The 14,290-nt window shown below is 36.7% G+C and overlaps 3 protein-coding genes across 4 annotated transcripts; 2 read left to right on the top strand and 1 right to left on the bottom strand.

Moving 5' to 3' along the window:
- The first annotated feature begins 329 nt into the window (after positions 1-329).
- LOC128018526 (small nuclear ribonucleoprotein Sm D3-like) lies at positions 330-1,545 on the top strand. 2 transcript variants are annotated; one of them, XM_052604087.1, is made up of 4 exons: positions 330-448; positions 702-848; positions 1,061-1,253; positions 1,366-1,545. In XM_052604087.1, the coding sequence occupies exons 2-4, from the start codon at positions 723-725 to the stop codon at positions 1,431-1,433; spliced, it is 387 nt and encodes a 128-aa protein (XP_052460047.1). In that variant the 5' UTR covers positions 330-448; positions 702-722; the 3' UTR covers positions 1,434-1,545. The 2 variants fall into 2 exon arrangements, with proteins under 2 accessions (XP_052460047.1, XP_052460048.1); XM_052604088.1 differs by lacking the exon at positions 330-448 and adding an exon at positions 466-544.
- A 2,748-nt stretch (positions 1,546-4,293) lies between these two features.
- Positions 4,294-12,072, bottom strand: LOC128018525 (P2X purinoceptor 4). Its single transcript, XM_052604086.1, has 13 exons — positions 11,903-12,072; positions 11,581-11,728; positions 11,397-11,468; positions 11,227-11,299; positions 10,918-11,011; positions 10,208-10,288; positions 9,881-10,022; positions 8,710-8,846; positions 8,556-8,646; positions 8,402-8,467; positions 8,218-8,322; positions 7,966-8,073; positions 4,294-5,551 (listed from the first exon to the last, which is right to left on the bottom strand). Exons 1-13 carry the CDS (start codon positions 12,019-12,021, stop codon positions 5,015-5,017), a joined length of 1,773 nt encoding a protein of 590 aa, XP_052460046.1. The 5' UTR covers positions 12,022-12,072; the 3' UTR covers positions 4,294-5,014.
- An 846-nt stretch (positions 12,073-12,918) lies between these two features.
- On the top strand, positions 12,919-13,959 carry LOC128018130 (taste receptor type 2 member 40-like). The gene has a single exon (XM_052603497.1). It carries the CDS (start codon positions 12,919-12,921, stop codon positions 13,894-13,896), a length of 978 nt encoding a protein of 325 aa, XP_052459457.1. The 3' UTR covers positions 13,897-13,959.
- Positions 13,960-14,290: the final 331 nt, after the last annotated feature.

Raw genomic sequence — 14,290 nt, 5'->3', positions numbered from 1 at the left:
GTATTTCTATTTATACTTGTTATATATATATATATATATATATATATATATATATATATATATATATATATATATATATATATATATATATACTAACAAGTTATATAGGCATCTCAAATTAAACAAAATACAAATAATTATAACTAATAAACCCTTTTAATTACCCCCCCCCCCCCCCCCCCCCCAAGATGAGTAAAGTATTGAGACAAGTATTTTATTTCTAAAAAAAATCTTAATTTTTTTTAATTCAATATTTTATAAAAAACAAACCAGATTATTACTAGATTTGTGATTAAATGGGTTATTTTATTTGCTATGCTCGTAAGGTGTGATGATGTGTCATTCAGTCCGGTAGGTGGCAGTACGTGTCTGCGGTAGAATAAAATTACCGGAAATTCTGTTGAACGAGGAAGACAGAACTGTTTGTGGACGTTCGGAGCACGTTTGGGTGAGTTTTTATTCATTTCTTTGAAAAAGGTGTAACTGGCTCGCGTCTGTCTGGGATTATTTGTGGATTCATAGTTAAATTATTACCTCTATTTATGTGTGTGTTTTTATTTTGCTTGTTTGCGACAAACTAGCATTAAGATCTGTCAAATCTGTTTCATTCATACAACGTCAATTAGTTTGCGCCTCCTCTTAAAGTCCTTTGTCTAAGTTATTTCTATTTCTCTGTGGTGTCTTATCCTCACTCTCTGAAGGTTGACAGATAGCTAGTGAAGATGTCCATCGGTGTGCCCATCAAAGTCCTTCATGAAGCAGAGGGACACATCGTCACCTGTGAGACCACCAGCGGGGAGGTTTACAGGGGCAAACTGATCGAGGCTGAGGACAACATGAACTGCCAGGTGCTACTGTCCAAACTAATCTTCTGCTCCTCTTCTGAACTGCTATATTTCCCGCTGATAGAAACTTCATTTGATCGGTTTTCCGTTATCAATTCTTGCACTCGATTTCATAGATATAAATGTTTTGTAACATGATTTGTACAAAAGTACCCCCCTGACTCTTGTTGGAAAATATTTGTTAATCTTTTTTTTATCTCTAAATTGTCCTCCAGATGGCAAACATCACAGTCACATACAGGGATGGCCGTGTATCTCAGCTGGAGCTGGTGTATATTCGTGGCAGTAAGATCAGGTTCCTCATCCTTCCCGACATGCTGAAAAATGCTCCTATGTTAAAGAGTATGAAGAACAAAAATCAGGCCGCTGGTGCCGGTCGAGGAAAAGCGGCTATTCTCAAAGCCCAAGGTATATACACCCTCTATACTCTAGTCTCCACATCTAACACACACACACACACACACACATATATATATATGAGAACCGTGATCAAATTTAAGTTGTCATGATGTTTTTGCAGTGGCTGCCAGAGGCCGTGGCCGTGGGGGAGGACCAGGACGAGGGAACGTGTTCCAGAAAAGGCGCTAGTTTTGTGGAAACCTTTTTCTCCTTAATTTTATAATAATTTTGGTCTGCTTCATTTTATAATGTTCATTTTATGCTTTGGGAAATAAATGGGTGATTTTGCTATTTTTCCTAATTCTGTGAGTTGTTTTTTTCTTCTGGTTACAACTCTGTATATATCAGCCCTACTAGATGAGCTGTCAAGTATCAAGACACTACAGTGAAATTAATGCAGTGAGGAAATTTTAATGTATTTTCTTCAATAATTGTCCCTTTTCACAAGACTGTGATGACGAGTGTCACCAGAGGCATAAATACTCCAAATTTGTTTGTATTTTTTTTTTTTTATGCGTGTACATTATAACACTATACTTTGTATTATTTTAACTTGGCATCAAATTACAAAAATCGAATGCGAGGGTGTTTCTAATACAGAACAACATTTCCATATATGATTTTCTTCTTTGTAGTATGAGGGCCTGCAGTTTAATGGAAATCATTGTATATAATCCATCTAAAGCTCAATTATTAAGCCACATTTTATTTGAGTTGTTCACCATACTGAGTTTGTTTAACTTTCATCCAAGTTCCATAGTGAATGTAGACCTTGTAGATGTTTATATGATTCAACTTTAGATCGTGTTGGAATGATTAACGCTTACTGTATGATGAATCCGTTAACATCGTGTTAATCAAAAGCAGAGATATTTAATGCAGACATTGATAAGGGCTAGTACTCCGATAAGATCAAAACTTGTGAGGTGCAGACACGGAGTCTGCTTGAAAATAATACCATCATTCCAGAGTGAGTGTCTTAAAAAGCCCTTTGCACAATTGAAGTAAATATTAATATAGTCTGTGATTATACAGACCTGCTAGTGCAGCAGAGGACTTCACAGTGCTGATCAAAAACATACAATATCTAAAGTTCAGTTTTAGGAAGTACCAGTAAGTTCATGCATTTTAGTCTTATAACAAAAAGCCAATGATATCTATCATTTAAATGTGAGGTCTTAATGACGCAATTGAGAGAGAATCATCATTTAAAGTCAAGTGTTCGTGAGCTATGTAAATCTATTGTTTTGTGCTATTTCTAGGCTAAAGATTCTGCATCTCATCAACCACACATACTTAAAAATAAAAACTGCATGTTTGATCGTAAAACAGACCTAGAACCATGAACATGGTAACTAAGGCAGGAGAAGACTTCAGTGTCACTGCTCTAAAAGTCTCTATCTTCAATAATGCTGTATATCTGTTTATATACACCATTGTTGAAAATGTTTAAATAAAGGAATACTTATTATACAGCAAGGATGCATTAAGTACAATGTTACTCTCTCTCTCTATATATATATATATATATATATATATATTTTTTTTTTACTCAAAGAATCCTCAAAAAAAATATTTTTCAGTTGAACTATCTAAAAAAAAAATAGCATATTTCATCTGACCAATAAAAGAAAAGTGTTTTTAATACAAAAAAAGTCAACCTTCAAATAATTATGTTTAGTTATGCACTCAATACTTGGTCGGGAATCCTTTTGCAGGCGTGGCATGGAGGCAATCAGCCTGTGGCACTGCTGAGGTGTTCTGGAGGCCCAGGATGCTTGATAGCGGCCTTAAGCTCATCCAGAGTGTTGGGTCTTGCGTCTCTCAACTTTCTCTTCACAATATCCCACAGATTCTCTATGGGTTTCAGGTCAGGAGAGTTGGCAGGCCAATTGAGCACAGTAATGCCATGGTCAGTAAACCATTTACCAGTGGTTTTGGCACTGTGAGCAGGTGCCAGGTTGTGCTAAAAAAACGAAATCGCCATCTCCATAAAGCTTTTCAGCAGATGGAAGCATGAAGTGCTCCAAAATCTCCTGATAACTAGCTGCATTGACCCTTCCCTTGATAAAACACAGTGGACCAACACCAGCAGCTGACATGGCACCCCAGACCATCACTGACTGGGTACTTGACACTGGACTTCAGGCATTTTGGCATCTTCCTCTAGACTCTGGCACCTTGATTTCCGAATGACATGCAAAATTAGCTTTCATCCGAAAAAAGTACTTTGGACCACTGAGCAACAGTCCAGTGCTGCTTCTCTGTAGCCCGTTTCCTGCACGCGCCTGTGCACGGTGGCTCTGGATGTTTCTACACCAGACTCAGTCCACTGCTTCCGCAGGTCCCCCAAGGTCTGGAATCGGTCCTTCTCCACAATCTTCCTCAGGGTCCGGTCACCTCTTCTCGTTGTGCAGCGTTTTTTGCTACACTTTTTCCTTCCCACAGCCTTCCCACTGAGGTGCCTTGATACAGCACTCTGGGAACAGCCTATTCGTTCAGAAATTTTTTTCTGTGTCTTACCCTCTCGCTTGAGGGTGTCAATGATGGCCTTCTGGTCAGCAGTCTTACCCATGATTGCGGTTTTGAGTAATGAACCAGGCTGGGAGTTTTTAAAAGCCTCGGGAATCTTTTGCAGGTGTTTAGAGTTAATTAGTTGATTCAGATGATTAGGTTAATAGCTCGTTTAGAGAACCTTTTCATGATATGCTAATTTTTTGAGATAGGAATTTTGGGTTTTCATGAGCTGTATGCCAAAATCATCAGTATTAAAACAATAAAAGACCTCAAATATTTCAGTTGGCGTGCAATGAATCTAAAATATATGAAAGTTTAATTTTTATCATTACATTATGGAAAATAATGAACTTTTATCACAATATGCAAATTTTTTGAGAAGGACCTGTATTTGAGTGTCTTTGGCTCAAATATTTTCATGTTGCTCCTGAACTTTTCCCATGTGAATGCTGTTTGTGACTGGTTCAAGACCATGAATTCTATGCCAATAAATTCAATCACCTGAACCAAAAAGGTGACAATGTGCCACTGATGAGTAAAAGTTAAATCAATTTATTCTGAATTTTTTTTTGTTACACAAAATTATACCATACTGTTATAGAGCTCCATGGAGACAAACTCATATGGACCTCCATTAAGGAGTGAACTGGACGTTTTCACCACACTTAAAACTGAAAAACTAGTAAAACTGAATATGTCCTATTCTATAAAGACTTTTTTCTTCAGTGTCACATGATCGTTTGGAACCTTTTTGTAAAATGCCGATATGCTGATTACGAAACATTTATTATCATTAAAAACAGCTGTGCTGCTTAATCATTTTGTGAAATATCTTGATCGATTTAATGCATTATTGAATAAAATAATTTCTTTCTTAAAAAAAAAAAACTGACCACAAACTTTTGACTGGTAGTGTATACTAAACTTTTTTTTATAAGATAGTTTTTTTATTTATTTATTAGTTTGAGTCTATCAGTGTTTAATAACACTTAAAATGATTAGTAAAGCAGGTTTGTTTGGTTAGATTTTTTAAGTTCAAATGCATCTGCGTTAGTAAATACGTCCCGACAGCATTTCTTTGGTTAATATGGTACATAATTTGGTTGTTTTGTAGATTAAAATTGTAAAAATGACTCATTATATACTGTATTACTGACTGTAGTTTGAATCATTCCCTTTTATACCTAAGGCATTGTCATTGTGATTAAATGTCTAAACATAAAATGGAAAATATCTTATCTATTGAAGTCTATCTAAAACGGTACAGCTTGATAGAGTCTAAGGCCACTGTATTTCCCATCAGGGCTGGGGTATTCTGCTCTTATCTTCCATACACAGCAACTGGGTATTACTGGAACAGCATCTCTGGGTGTGCTGTCACCAAAGCGCCATCTAATGAATTGAGCATAGGCCCCATGGCGCAGCTGAGCCTCATCACCCAGCTCTGCTAGGGGATCCACATAGAACAAAGCAGTCTCCAGGACGGAGCGACTGACTACCAGAGTAGAAAAGAGCGGGGAGGAGGTTATGCAGCGCCCTTTCCTTGACCGACAGCACAGCTGCTCCTGCAAGGAGTCGGTAGGACGGCAGCAGTCACACTGACACCAGTCCGGACTCCCAGACTGTGGCATCTCCAGTAATGGCGTGTCTATGCTTTGACTGCTGCTGTGCGTTCTGGGAAGCTTTTTTTCTTCATTTAGCCAACCACTCTGGCCATTCTGTACAGGCTCACTTCTGCTTTGACCACACTGCAGAGCGCTCATCAGAGTCTTCATGCTTGCCAAATCATTCTGAAAGAGAACAGAGCAAATGTTTTTATGATTTGAAAAGACATAAAACATTAACCGAAATATACTCTCGAAAAACTTGATATTCCTCCTTTTTATTTAGTTTAATAAAAATAAAATAACAATTAATAAAATCTATTCAGACATAAAAAAAAAAACTGAAAACGTAAAAATTCAAATGAAATCGGAATAAATGTTTTTTTTTTTTTTTTACAGGGCTTAGCCCCAAAAGGGGTTGTAGCTCAGAACAGATGGAGCAAAAACAGCAGAAATTGAATGGACATAAAAAAAGAACCTGTTCAGAATCTTAGGTGCGAATAAACAGAGTTTAAATAAAAACTCTAATCCAAGAGGAATAAAGATTAGTATAGTGCTGAACTGAATACTAATGAATCAAAACAACACAACATTACACACAATTTCATAAAGTTGCACCACACGAGAATCGAACCCACAATATCCTGGTCAAGTGCCTGTCACTCATCTTGTTGCTCCACTGAGAAGATGAGCATTAATACAGATGCTGATGTTCTGAGGTTCAACTGAGAATCAATTCAAAATAGGACAGCTCAATTATAATGGCAAAAATTATAATCACGATTATTTTGGTCAATATTGTAATCATAATTATTTAACATGATAATGAGTGTACCACATGACGAAAACTTTATATGAAGTGATTTATTTAAAGATAACGATAAATATATCAAATATACTGTATATTTTCTATAAATAAGGTTGCTATGACATTTACATTTTAGAGACCAGCCAAATTTCACAATTCTCAAAACCTCAGAATCCTAGGGTAACTAAAAAATTGTTGAAAAATAATACAATGGTCAGTAATTAAGCAAAGGACAAATACAGTGGGGAAAAAAGATGCAAATGAAACAAACAGTGCAAGTCTGAAGTATTCAGCCTACCAATAAAATTGAATAGTTGAATGTAAAATAAAACAGCAGTCTTCTTTGTTTAATTCTTAACTTCATTGTTTCTTATTAAAGCTACACAAATCCTTCAGTCAAGAGCAGTGAGTGATTTTGTCTTTTGTTGTTTGATTAATATTAAAGTCACAGTCAGCAGCAGAAATATAGCCACCTGTCACTTTAAGAGCCTCATGGATCCAATTTCCCATTATGCACATATTTTCAATCTTAACTGTACATTCAAATAATACATATCCAACTTTGGGTTTATGTGAATAATCCCCAAGTGCCGCATTTTGACACATTTTTGCATGTATTTGACTGTTTAGGCACGCACCTTAAGCCTAAAGTTGACTTTAAATGTCCAATGCCATGTTCTGTTCTGTCTGTGACATGTCAAATGGTTCAAAAGATATGGCAATTTATGACACTTTTCAAAATGGACAGGCAGTTCATCTGATCCTTGCAAAAAAGATTATGATTTTATGACTTACTGTCAAAAACTATTAGCAAAAAAAGCAATTTTTCATATCTTATGATCCATAGGTGGCGCTGTTCTCCAATTTAGCATGAACCCTCAGATTATGGTGCTGATGAATTCAACCAAGTTTTGTTTTGGATGTTCAATGTTTGGCCAAGATACAGCCTCTGAAGCAGTTTTGGGTTAAAATAATTAAGTACAAATCATAACTTTTGAACAAACATGAATATCAAAATTCTGTTCAGTCATTTCTGTGCAGCTTAGTCCAAAGACCATATCTGCCCATTTTCAGAAGAATTGGACAAAGGAGCAGCAAAGAAAATAGCCACTACTGTAATAGGTGGAGTCTTAATGTAAGCTATTGAATGTGATCAGCATGAAAAGCATAATCAGATGAACTAAATTTAATTTTTCTAGAAAAAAAAGAGTTAAAAATTATTAGCATTTGAAAAGATTATATCTTAACTTCTTAAGGCACTATAGAGTTGGTCCTAGAGACCCCAAATTTGGTCAGATCACTATTCATGACCATCAATACAAGTGTGCAAAATTTCATAATTTTCTTATGTTGCCTTCACAGGGCTGGACAGGAATTATAATAATAAAGGCAACATACAAACACAACAGGGATTACAGCACCTTCGGGGCTTGGCCCCTAAATATCATGTTGCTTTTCATCAAAAACAATCAGAGTACTTGGGAAATGATCAGTGAGCCACATGGCGTGTTCGCTGACACTTCTGGTTGCTTTATTACTGTTAAAGTGAGTCAGGTTGTACTGCCACTGTATTGAATACATCGTGTTCTGCAGAAGAAAGCAAGCCTCACAGGCTTGGAACGACATGAAGATGAGTAAATGATGACAGAACCAATATAGTTGCCCACTGCCCCGGGTGTGTGTTCACTACTGTGTGTATGCACTTGGACGGGTTAAATGAAGAGCATGAATTCAGAGTATGGGTCAAGTATAAATTTGGCAAATATGTGACAATTTAACACGAGGAACTTACTTTGGGCTGGTGTAAGGAAAGGGGTTTTGTCTCCTGTAGTCTTTTCTTTCTGGATTTTTTCACCACTCTTAACTTGTCCTCATCCACAAATGACACACAAAGAAAGCACTGCAACAAATACGTTATGCGAGATTCAAGTATAATTCAGATTCTCGGTGTAAGCTGTATTTAGCCTGTGTAAAGCATTAAAGGTGTTAAAACACGACAAACTGAAGTGCTATCCATTATGTCATGTTTATAAGGTGTGTTCACCTCTTCTCTGTCCTGTATGGCCTCAAACTTCCTCTCAGTGTAGTTCTGTTTTGCCTCTTTGGAGTAACAGCCTGTTCCAATAAGCCAGTCCAGGAATACTGTTGTCTAAAAGACAAACTCAGACGTAAACATTTCATTACTTCATACACTTTTCGGACTTGTTCAGGGCTTAAGGGATACTTACAAGAGCGTAATACGAGAGCGTAGATCCAATGTAGATGATTAGCTGAATGATGCTGAACTTTCCAGCCTGTGAAGAATATAGACAACTTTTTGTGCGTCTTGTATGCGAAAGCAAACATGCCAAGTAATGACAATATAGAATAAAATGGTCTCACCTTTCCAAACACCATCACATCAAATCTAATCCCATACATTTTAAAGAGCGTTCTCTGCTCTACACCATTCACTGTAGAGTATCGTGCAAACCTACAAAAAACATTATTAGATATCACAGTTCACATATGGTGGTTCACATCAAGTGGTTCACACCTGAAATTGAGCCCAGGGAACAAGGTTCGGTTGCTTTCTTTTTCGTCTAAGCGACGAAATGAGTATTTAGGCAGACAGCTGTGAAAGATGGGGTTCAGGTCACAGTCCCAGTTGATCTGGATGCCAATCACACCACCCTGTGGAGCAGATCCAAAAATCCATTAAACTGATAAAAAATGAGAGTAAATACAGTCATAATATTACAAAAGATTTATATTTCAAATAAAAGAAAGTGTTGGTCGGTCAAGGGCGCAAAAAAGCCATTTGGAATTCGCACAAAGTCTGAAGTGAAAAAAATCAGAGCCTGTGACCATTATCAAAGTCCCTTTAAGGCAAGTCATGTCACTCGGCAGCCATCTTCGAAACACCTCTCAGGCATGCAAGTGCAGCTCCTATCTCTTTGAATGGAGAAACATCACATTCTCCAAAACTTTTCACCAAACTTAAGATTAAATGTTATATTTGAAATCACCAATGAAGTCTGACAACAACTGTCTCAAATAGCGGTAAAAGTGATGCAGTGATGCGCTGACTTTACCGACTTTTAGTGATTGGCTCTTTTACTCAGAAGGCGGGGCTTCATTTGATAGAGCAACGATATTAATATCAATAATATGGATGCTCTATCAAATTGAACCCCATTCAAAATTTTATGAGTTACACGTATTTGTGGTATTCTATAGTATTTGCTATCATACACTATGCAATCTTCTATGGAATTTGTCAACTCAAATCTTCAGATATCAATCTCTCTATATTCAAGTGTATTCCAGGCTTTACACTCAGGTCTTTCATAAGCTCTTATATTAAGTCAAAAGTTTCTGATGAAATACCGCTCAGTGCTGCTTATATAGGGCTCTTTCCCAGGCCCTTTTCACACGCTTGAGTACCATTGGCAAATGCAATACAATGGTGTTAAGCAAATAAGGCTTCAGTATTTGAGGAGAATGGTGTTTCCCCAAAGCGTCAGTTTATGCTGTACACAATATTAAAATAGAAAACTGTTATTTTACATTCTAATAATACTTAACAGTATTGCTTGTTTTACTGAATTTTTGATCAAATTATGTCTTTGTGACCATAAAAGTCTTTCAAAAACATTAAAAACTTAACGACTCCAAATTTTCAAAGGTAGTATATGTCCTAGTGTGCTTGGAAAGAAAGGTTTCACCTCCACCGCCATCTCTGAAAAGTTCTCCTTGGCCTCACTCACAATATCTCCCAAACGGAAAATGGGGCAGAATGGATTTTTGTGCCGGTTATAAATGCAACCTTTAAGGTCAGTGTCTTTCATTTCAGGCAGGATGTTTCTTCTAAGAGAAAAACATAAATGGATGACTATATTATTAACACTAAATATTATCCGGAGCTTCCTTTTGGCTAACATTTAAAGTAAACGTTACTGCTAACAATTAACACATATATTAAGTATGTTGCACTAACATTTATAATGTTATTATTGTGTGTTATTAATGTTCATTTAAAACTTGTATACTACCTTATGTAATTAAATGCTGGAAATCTGATGTTATTCTTGATCATCACAGTGAAGTTTTCTGCAGATGCCAAAAGAGCAGGTCTACAGAAACGGAAAGGAAAGCCTGACATAAGAAAACTTCTGTACAAAGAATCTAAATTTATATGAAACTGAAGCTTCCTCAAACCGGTTCCTCAAATGTCTCTTTGGTGGCACTGGTAGCTCTGAACTGCAGGGTCAAGTTTTTTATAAATTTTGCAGCATAGTTGATGACGAGTTGTTTTGTTTTGCCAAATAGCTTTGCTGTCACAGTAAGTTTGAATATACTCAACAAACAACAGTATGTAGGACAAAGAGTCCATCAAGAGTCAATTAAAGAATATTTCAATATCATTTAGAGAACATTCTCCCATCAAACTGTTCCTTCTTAAAGGTATAGTTCACCCAAAAATCTATATTCTGTTTTCATTTACTCACCTTTGTGTCAGTACAAACCAGCATGACTTTCTTATTTCTAATAAAAATGTTTCAGGTTTTTTTTTTGGAACAAACAATGAGTCATTTGGGACTTCAATGTCTTTCATTATATGGACAAATACATTTTCTATAATCATAATATCTGCATTTGTGTTACATACAGGTTCTGAATGAAACAAATACAAATTAATAATGACTAAATGTTTATTTCTGGATAAGCTATCCCTTTAATATAAATTAGCACCTTACAGCACCTGGGATTCCTCTTGTTCTCAATGGGGCACCAAGCTGTAACTTCACATGTTTTCTTAAATACGTCCAACTTCACACAGGCACCTGTTTGAACACCTTAGAGGCAAACACAGGAACAAACCTCAGATCACAGAAAGACATAACAGTTTATGTTATCAATGAAATAAAACACAGCCCAGGTAGTATTATTCAAATATAAACAAAATAAAATAAAATAGCATTTCATTTCTGAGCAAAATATGAATGGCCTGATATCGAGATGCTTCCTCTCAAGCTGCATAACTTAAAATGACTTCTTCATATATCATTACCATGGCTATGCTGGTCAGAAAACCCTTTCTCACAGTCTTTATCTGTTCGACACGGTTTCCCATGTGGTAGAACCTGAAGTGTGTACATACAAAAAAAAAAAAATAATAATAATAAGACTTTATCTCCATTGTATTACCAAATAAACTGAAATCAGAATAACTGCACTTACCTCGGGGCAATTACCCTGTTTTTGGTTTTTTGTAACAATGACATTTGTAGTCACAAAAAAGGAGTTTCTTCCCTACCGAAATAAAAACAAGAACAACATTATTAGCTACCTAAAGTAGATTTGAATTTTGATATTTTTTGTGGCATGAAAAATAACAATGATAAATGGTGTAGCCTACTTTTACCTGATAGTGTCCACTGTAGTCCACCACATCCCACACAACTTCTCCAATGTCGGGTGTAGTTATCTTTGCCACTCCCTTAACCTTTGTGGTCACAGAACTCACAACAAGATCATATTCTTGATATTCTTTTTTCCAAAGCATCATGATACTGTAAAGTAGGGTCATAACATTGAATAGTGACTAAGAATCTGAATAGTGACAAGAATCTGCGTCGGTCAGTACATGTAAACACATAGTAACGCTTGTAAATGAGCTACATGAATGAAATCTTGTTAAATGATGCGGGTGCGACATGCAAGAAACAGCGGGCACAAACACTTACCAAATGAACATCAAGATCACTCCGTTTAACGTCCATTTAAACGAGCCAAGTCTGACGCTCTTGATTTTGACGAGTTTTTGCGTGTCATATTCACATAGATTTAGCAAAGTGCAAGGCATGGCGGTGATTCAGTAAACAGTGGCGAAGGAATGATGACTGCGTAGTGCAGCTGTGCTCTGAGCTCGCGCAGGAGGAGGTCACATGGTCTTTTGTAAGACAGTTATTTGCCACACTCTTTCTTGGGACGACGAAAGACTTTTCACCGAGACAAAATGTTTTCGAAATTATTACATATTCATAACACTTTCATCTTTAAATCAGTCTTCAATATTATTTTGAATACATTTAAAATAAATATATTTCCACCGCGGAATTTCATTCTTTCTCAGGTTTTTCTCTTTTTTCATTTTAACTTAAGATCATTATGATAATGTATATATTTAAATGCAAATATCCTATATAAGGTTGGATTTTGAGTTTCTTTAATGTTGTTACATTATAGACTCATCAAAATGCTTTTATTTTCATCTGTCAAGCCATTATCCCCATATGTGGATGTAAGTGGAAAACTTATTGGACATTTGCATAGTAAATTGTACAGATTACATTTTATCCAACATGTTTCCAACTATGACTAAAAAGCAAACAAACAAGATTTGAATAGGCAAATTCTGAATACTAATAACATGAACATTCAATACAACAGTGACATGCATAAGCTCACTATGTTGTTAGTGAAAAATGACATGGATAAGCTTTACAATATAGTACATTTGCAAACTCTCTTGTTTTGCCTTGGTTGGTGTAATCTGAACTGTAGTAAAGATGGTGCATTTCTCTCATTTTACCTTATTTGTGTTTTTAGCTTTGACAGAAGCCTGCTCTGATTACCCTCGCAAAGTCACTTTGCATAATAAATTGAGTCCCTGTTTCTACCCAAGACAATTCGCTTCTCACAAACCTCACATCAGTGCAGGACTCTGCTTTGTCTGCTTCCCTCTCTAAAGAGCAACATTATGGCACCCCCATCAACCTCCATTGGACACATTCTTTTTTTTGTTGCGCTTGTGGTCGTTGGTGTTTCTGGAAACATATTTAACCTTATTTTTACTATACAACAGCAAGTGAAGACCAGGACCATTCAGACTGTCGGTTTAATCCTAAACATCATCTCCATCAGCAACATTACCCTGGTACTTGCCACCTTCGGAATGGTGGTGAGCGTCTTTCAGAATCCCCAAATTTGGTGCATCAAGCCATATCCTTTAGCTATCCGGACTGAAATATATCTAATGATGACTAGCAGCTTCATCAGCTTCTGGGCCATCGCATGGCTGAGTCTCTTCTACTGCATCAAAGTTGTTAATTTCTCCTCAGACTGTTTCCGAGCACTGAAGAGGAACATCTCCTCTGTGATCAACGCTGCATTGCTGCTGAGCTGCGTGTTCTCCTCCTTGTTGTTCTTTCCTATGTTCTCACTTGACATTGTGGATTCATTGGAAACAAATGAGAGCATGAACGATAACGCCAACTTGACCTGTCCAATGCCCTCCTTCACTATACAGATGGACGCTTATAAATACGCTGGTGCTATTCTTTTCCTCCTCTGCCCGATCCCTCTGATGATCATGCTGCCCACCTCTATCAGAATGGTCGTCCATCTATGCGCCCACACGCTGGCTCTCAAGAAGAACCAGACCCAGGTGCAGGGATCTGACTCATACCTCCTGGTGTGCAAGATCACTGTCTCTCTGGTGGGAGTTTATCTGTCCACTCTGTGTATTGTGGCTTTGTTTTTCATTATAAGGTTAATTGGGGAATTTGTCACCTATCAAATCTTAGCCAGTGCCTTTAGTTTTTACAGTGGTATGACTTCTGTCCTTCTGACCGCTTCAAACAGGCATCTGAAAGAGAAGCTCTGGAGTCTGTTCTGTTGTAGGAAGGCACAGGAACAAGCTAGCAGGAGCCAGACCGTTGTGACAGGGGATGTTTGATATGATAAAGACAGTTTACTTCAGGAGATTTTGAATTATTAAAATCAAACACTTAATATTGTTGGTCACTTAAAAATAAAGTAAGTGATAGTACGTAATAAAGTGAAAATAAAATTACGATTTAGTCACTTTGGATAAAATCAGCTGCTAAACGGATACATGTTTAGACTGTTACTAATTGATTGACTTTGTATACAGTTTGCTGAAAAGTCAAGAGAATAAGCAACACAATCTCATGGCGATTCACAACTATTTTTACATGTTGGTAATTTGGTGGCTAATTAGTATGAATCTCACTCATGTGTCCGTATGATCTAGTTATGTGGTTATATTTAGGGATACACCTTCATGTAATTTTTTTCTTTTAATGTTTTTGTTGAATTCAAATTGTTCG

Source organism: Carassius gibelio, chromosome A8, assembly GCF_023724105.1.
Source record: "Carassius gibelio isolate Cgi1373 ecotype wild population from Czech Republic chromosome A8, carGib1.2-hapl.c, whole genome shotgun sequence".
Lineage (NCBI taxonomy): Eukaryota > Metazoa > Chordata > Actinopteri > Cypriniformes > Cyprinidae > Carassius > Carassius gibelio.
Note: the sequence above shows the minus strand (reverse complement) of the source record. Positions and strands in the feature narration are given on the sequence as shown.

Bases quoted from the DNA above. Each gene is read 5' to 3' on its own strand.
- LOC128018525 (XM_052604086.1), bottom strand. From the start codon at position 12,021: ATGCCTTGCACTTTGCTAAATCTATGTGAATATGACACGCAAAAACTC. The intron at 8,074-8,217 runs GTGAACACACCT...TATTTGTTGCAG, and splicing joins CCATACAGGACAGAGAAGAG to TGCTTTCTTTGTGTGTCATT. The intron at 5,552-7,965 runs GTAAGTTCCTCG...GTTCTCTTTCAG, and splicing joins TTTCCTTACACCAGCCCAAA to AATGATTTGGCAAGCATGAA.
- LOC128018526 (XM_052604087.1), top strand. From the start codon at position 723: ATGTCCATCGGTGTGCCCATCAAAGTCCTTCATGAAGCAGAGGGACAC. The intron at 849-1,060 runs GTGCTACTGTCC...ATTGTCCTCCAG, and splicing joins AGGACAACATGAACTGCCAG to ATGGCAAACATCACAGTCAC. The intron at 1,254-1,365 runs GTATATACACCC...ATGTTTTTGCAG, and splicing joins GGCTATTCTCAAAGCCCAAG to TGGCTGCCAGAGGCCGTGGC.
- LOC128018130 (XM_052603497.1), top strand. From the start codon at position 12,919: ATGGCACCCCCATCAACCTCCATTGGACACATTCTTTTTTTTGTTGCG.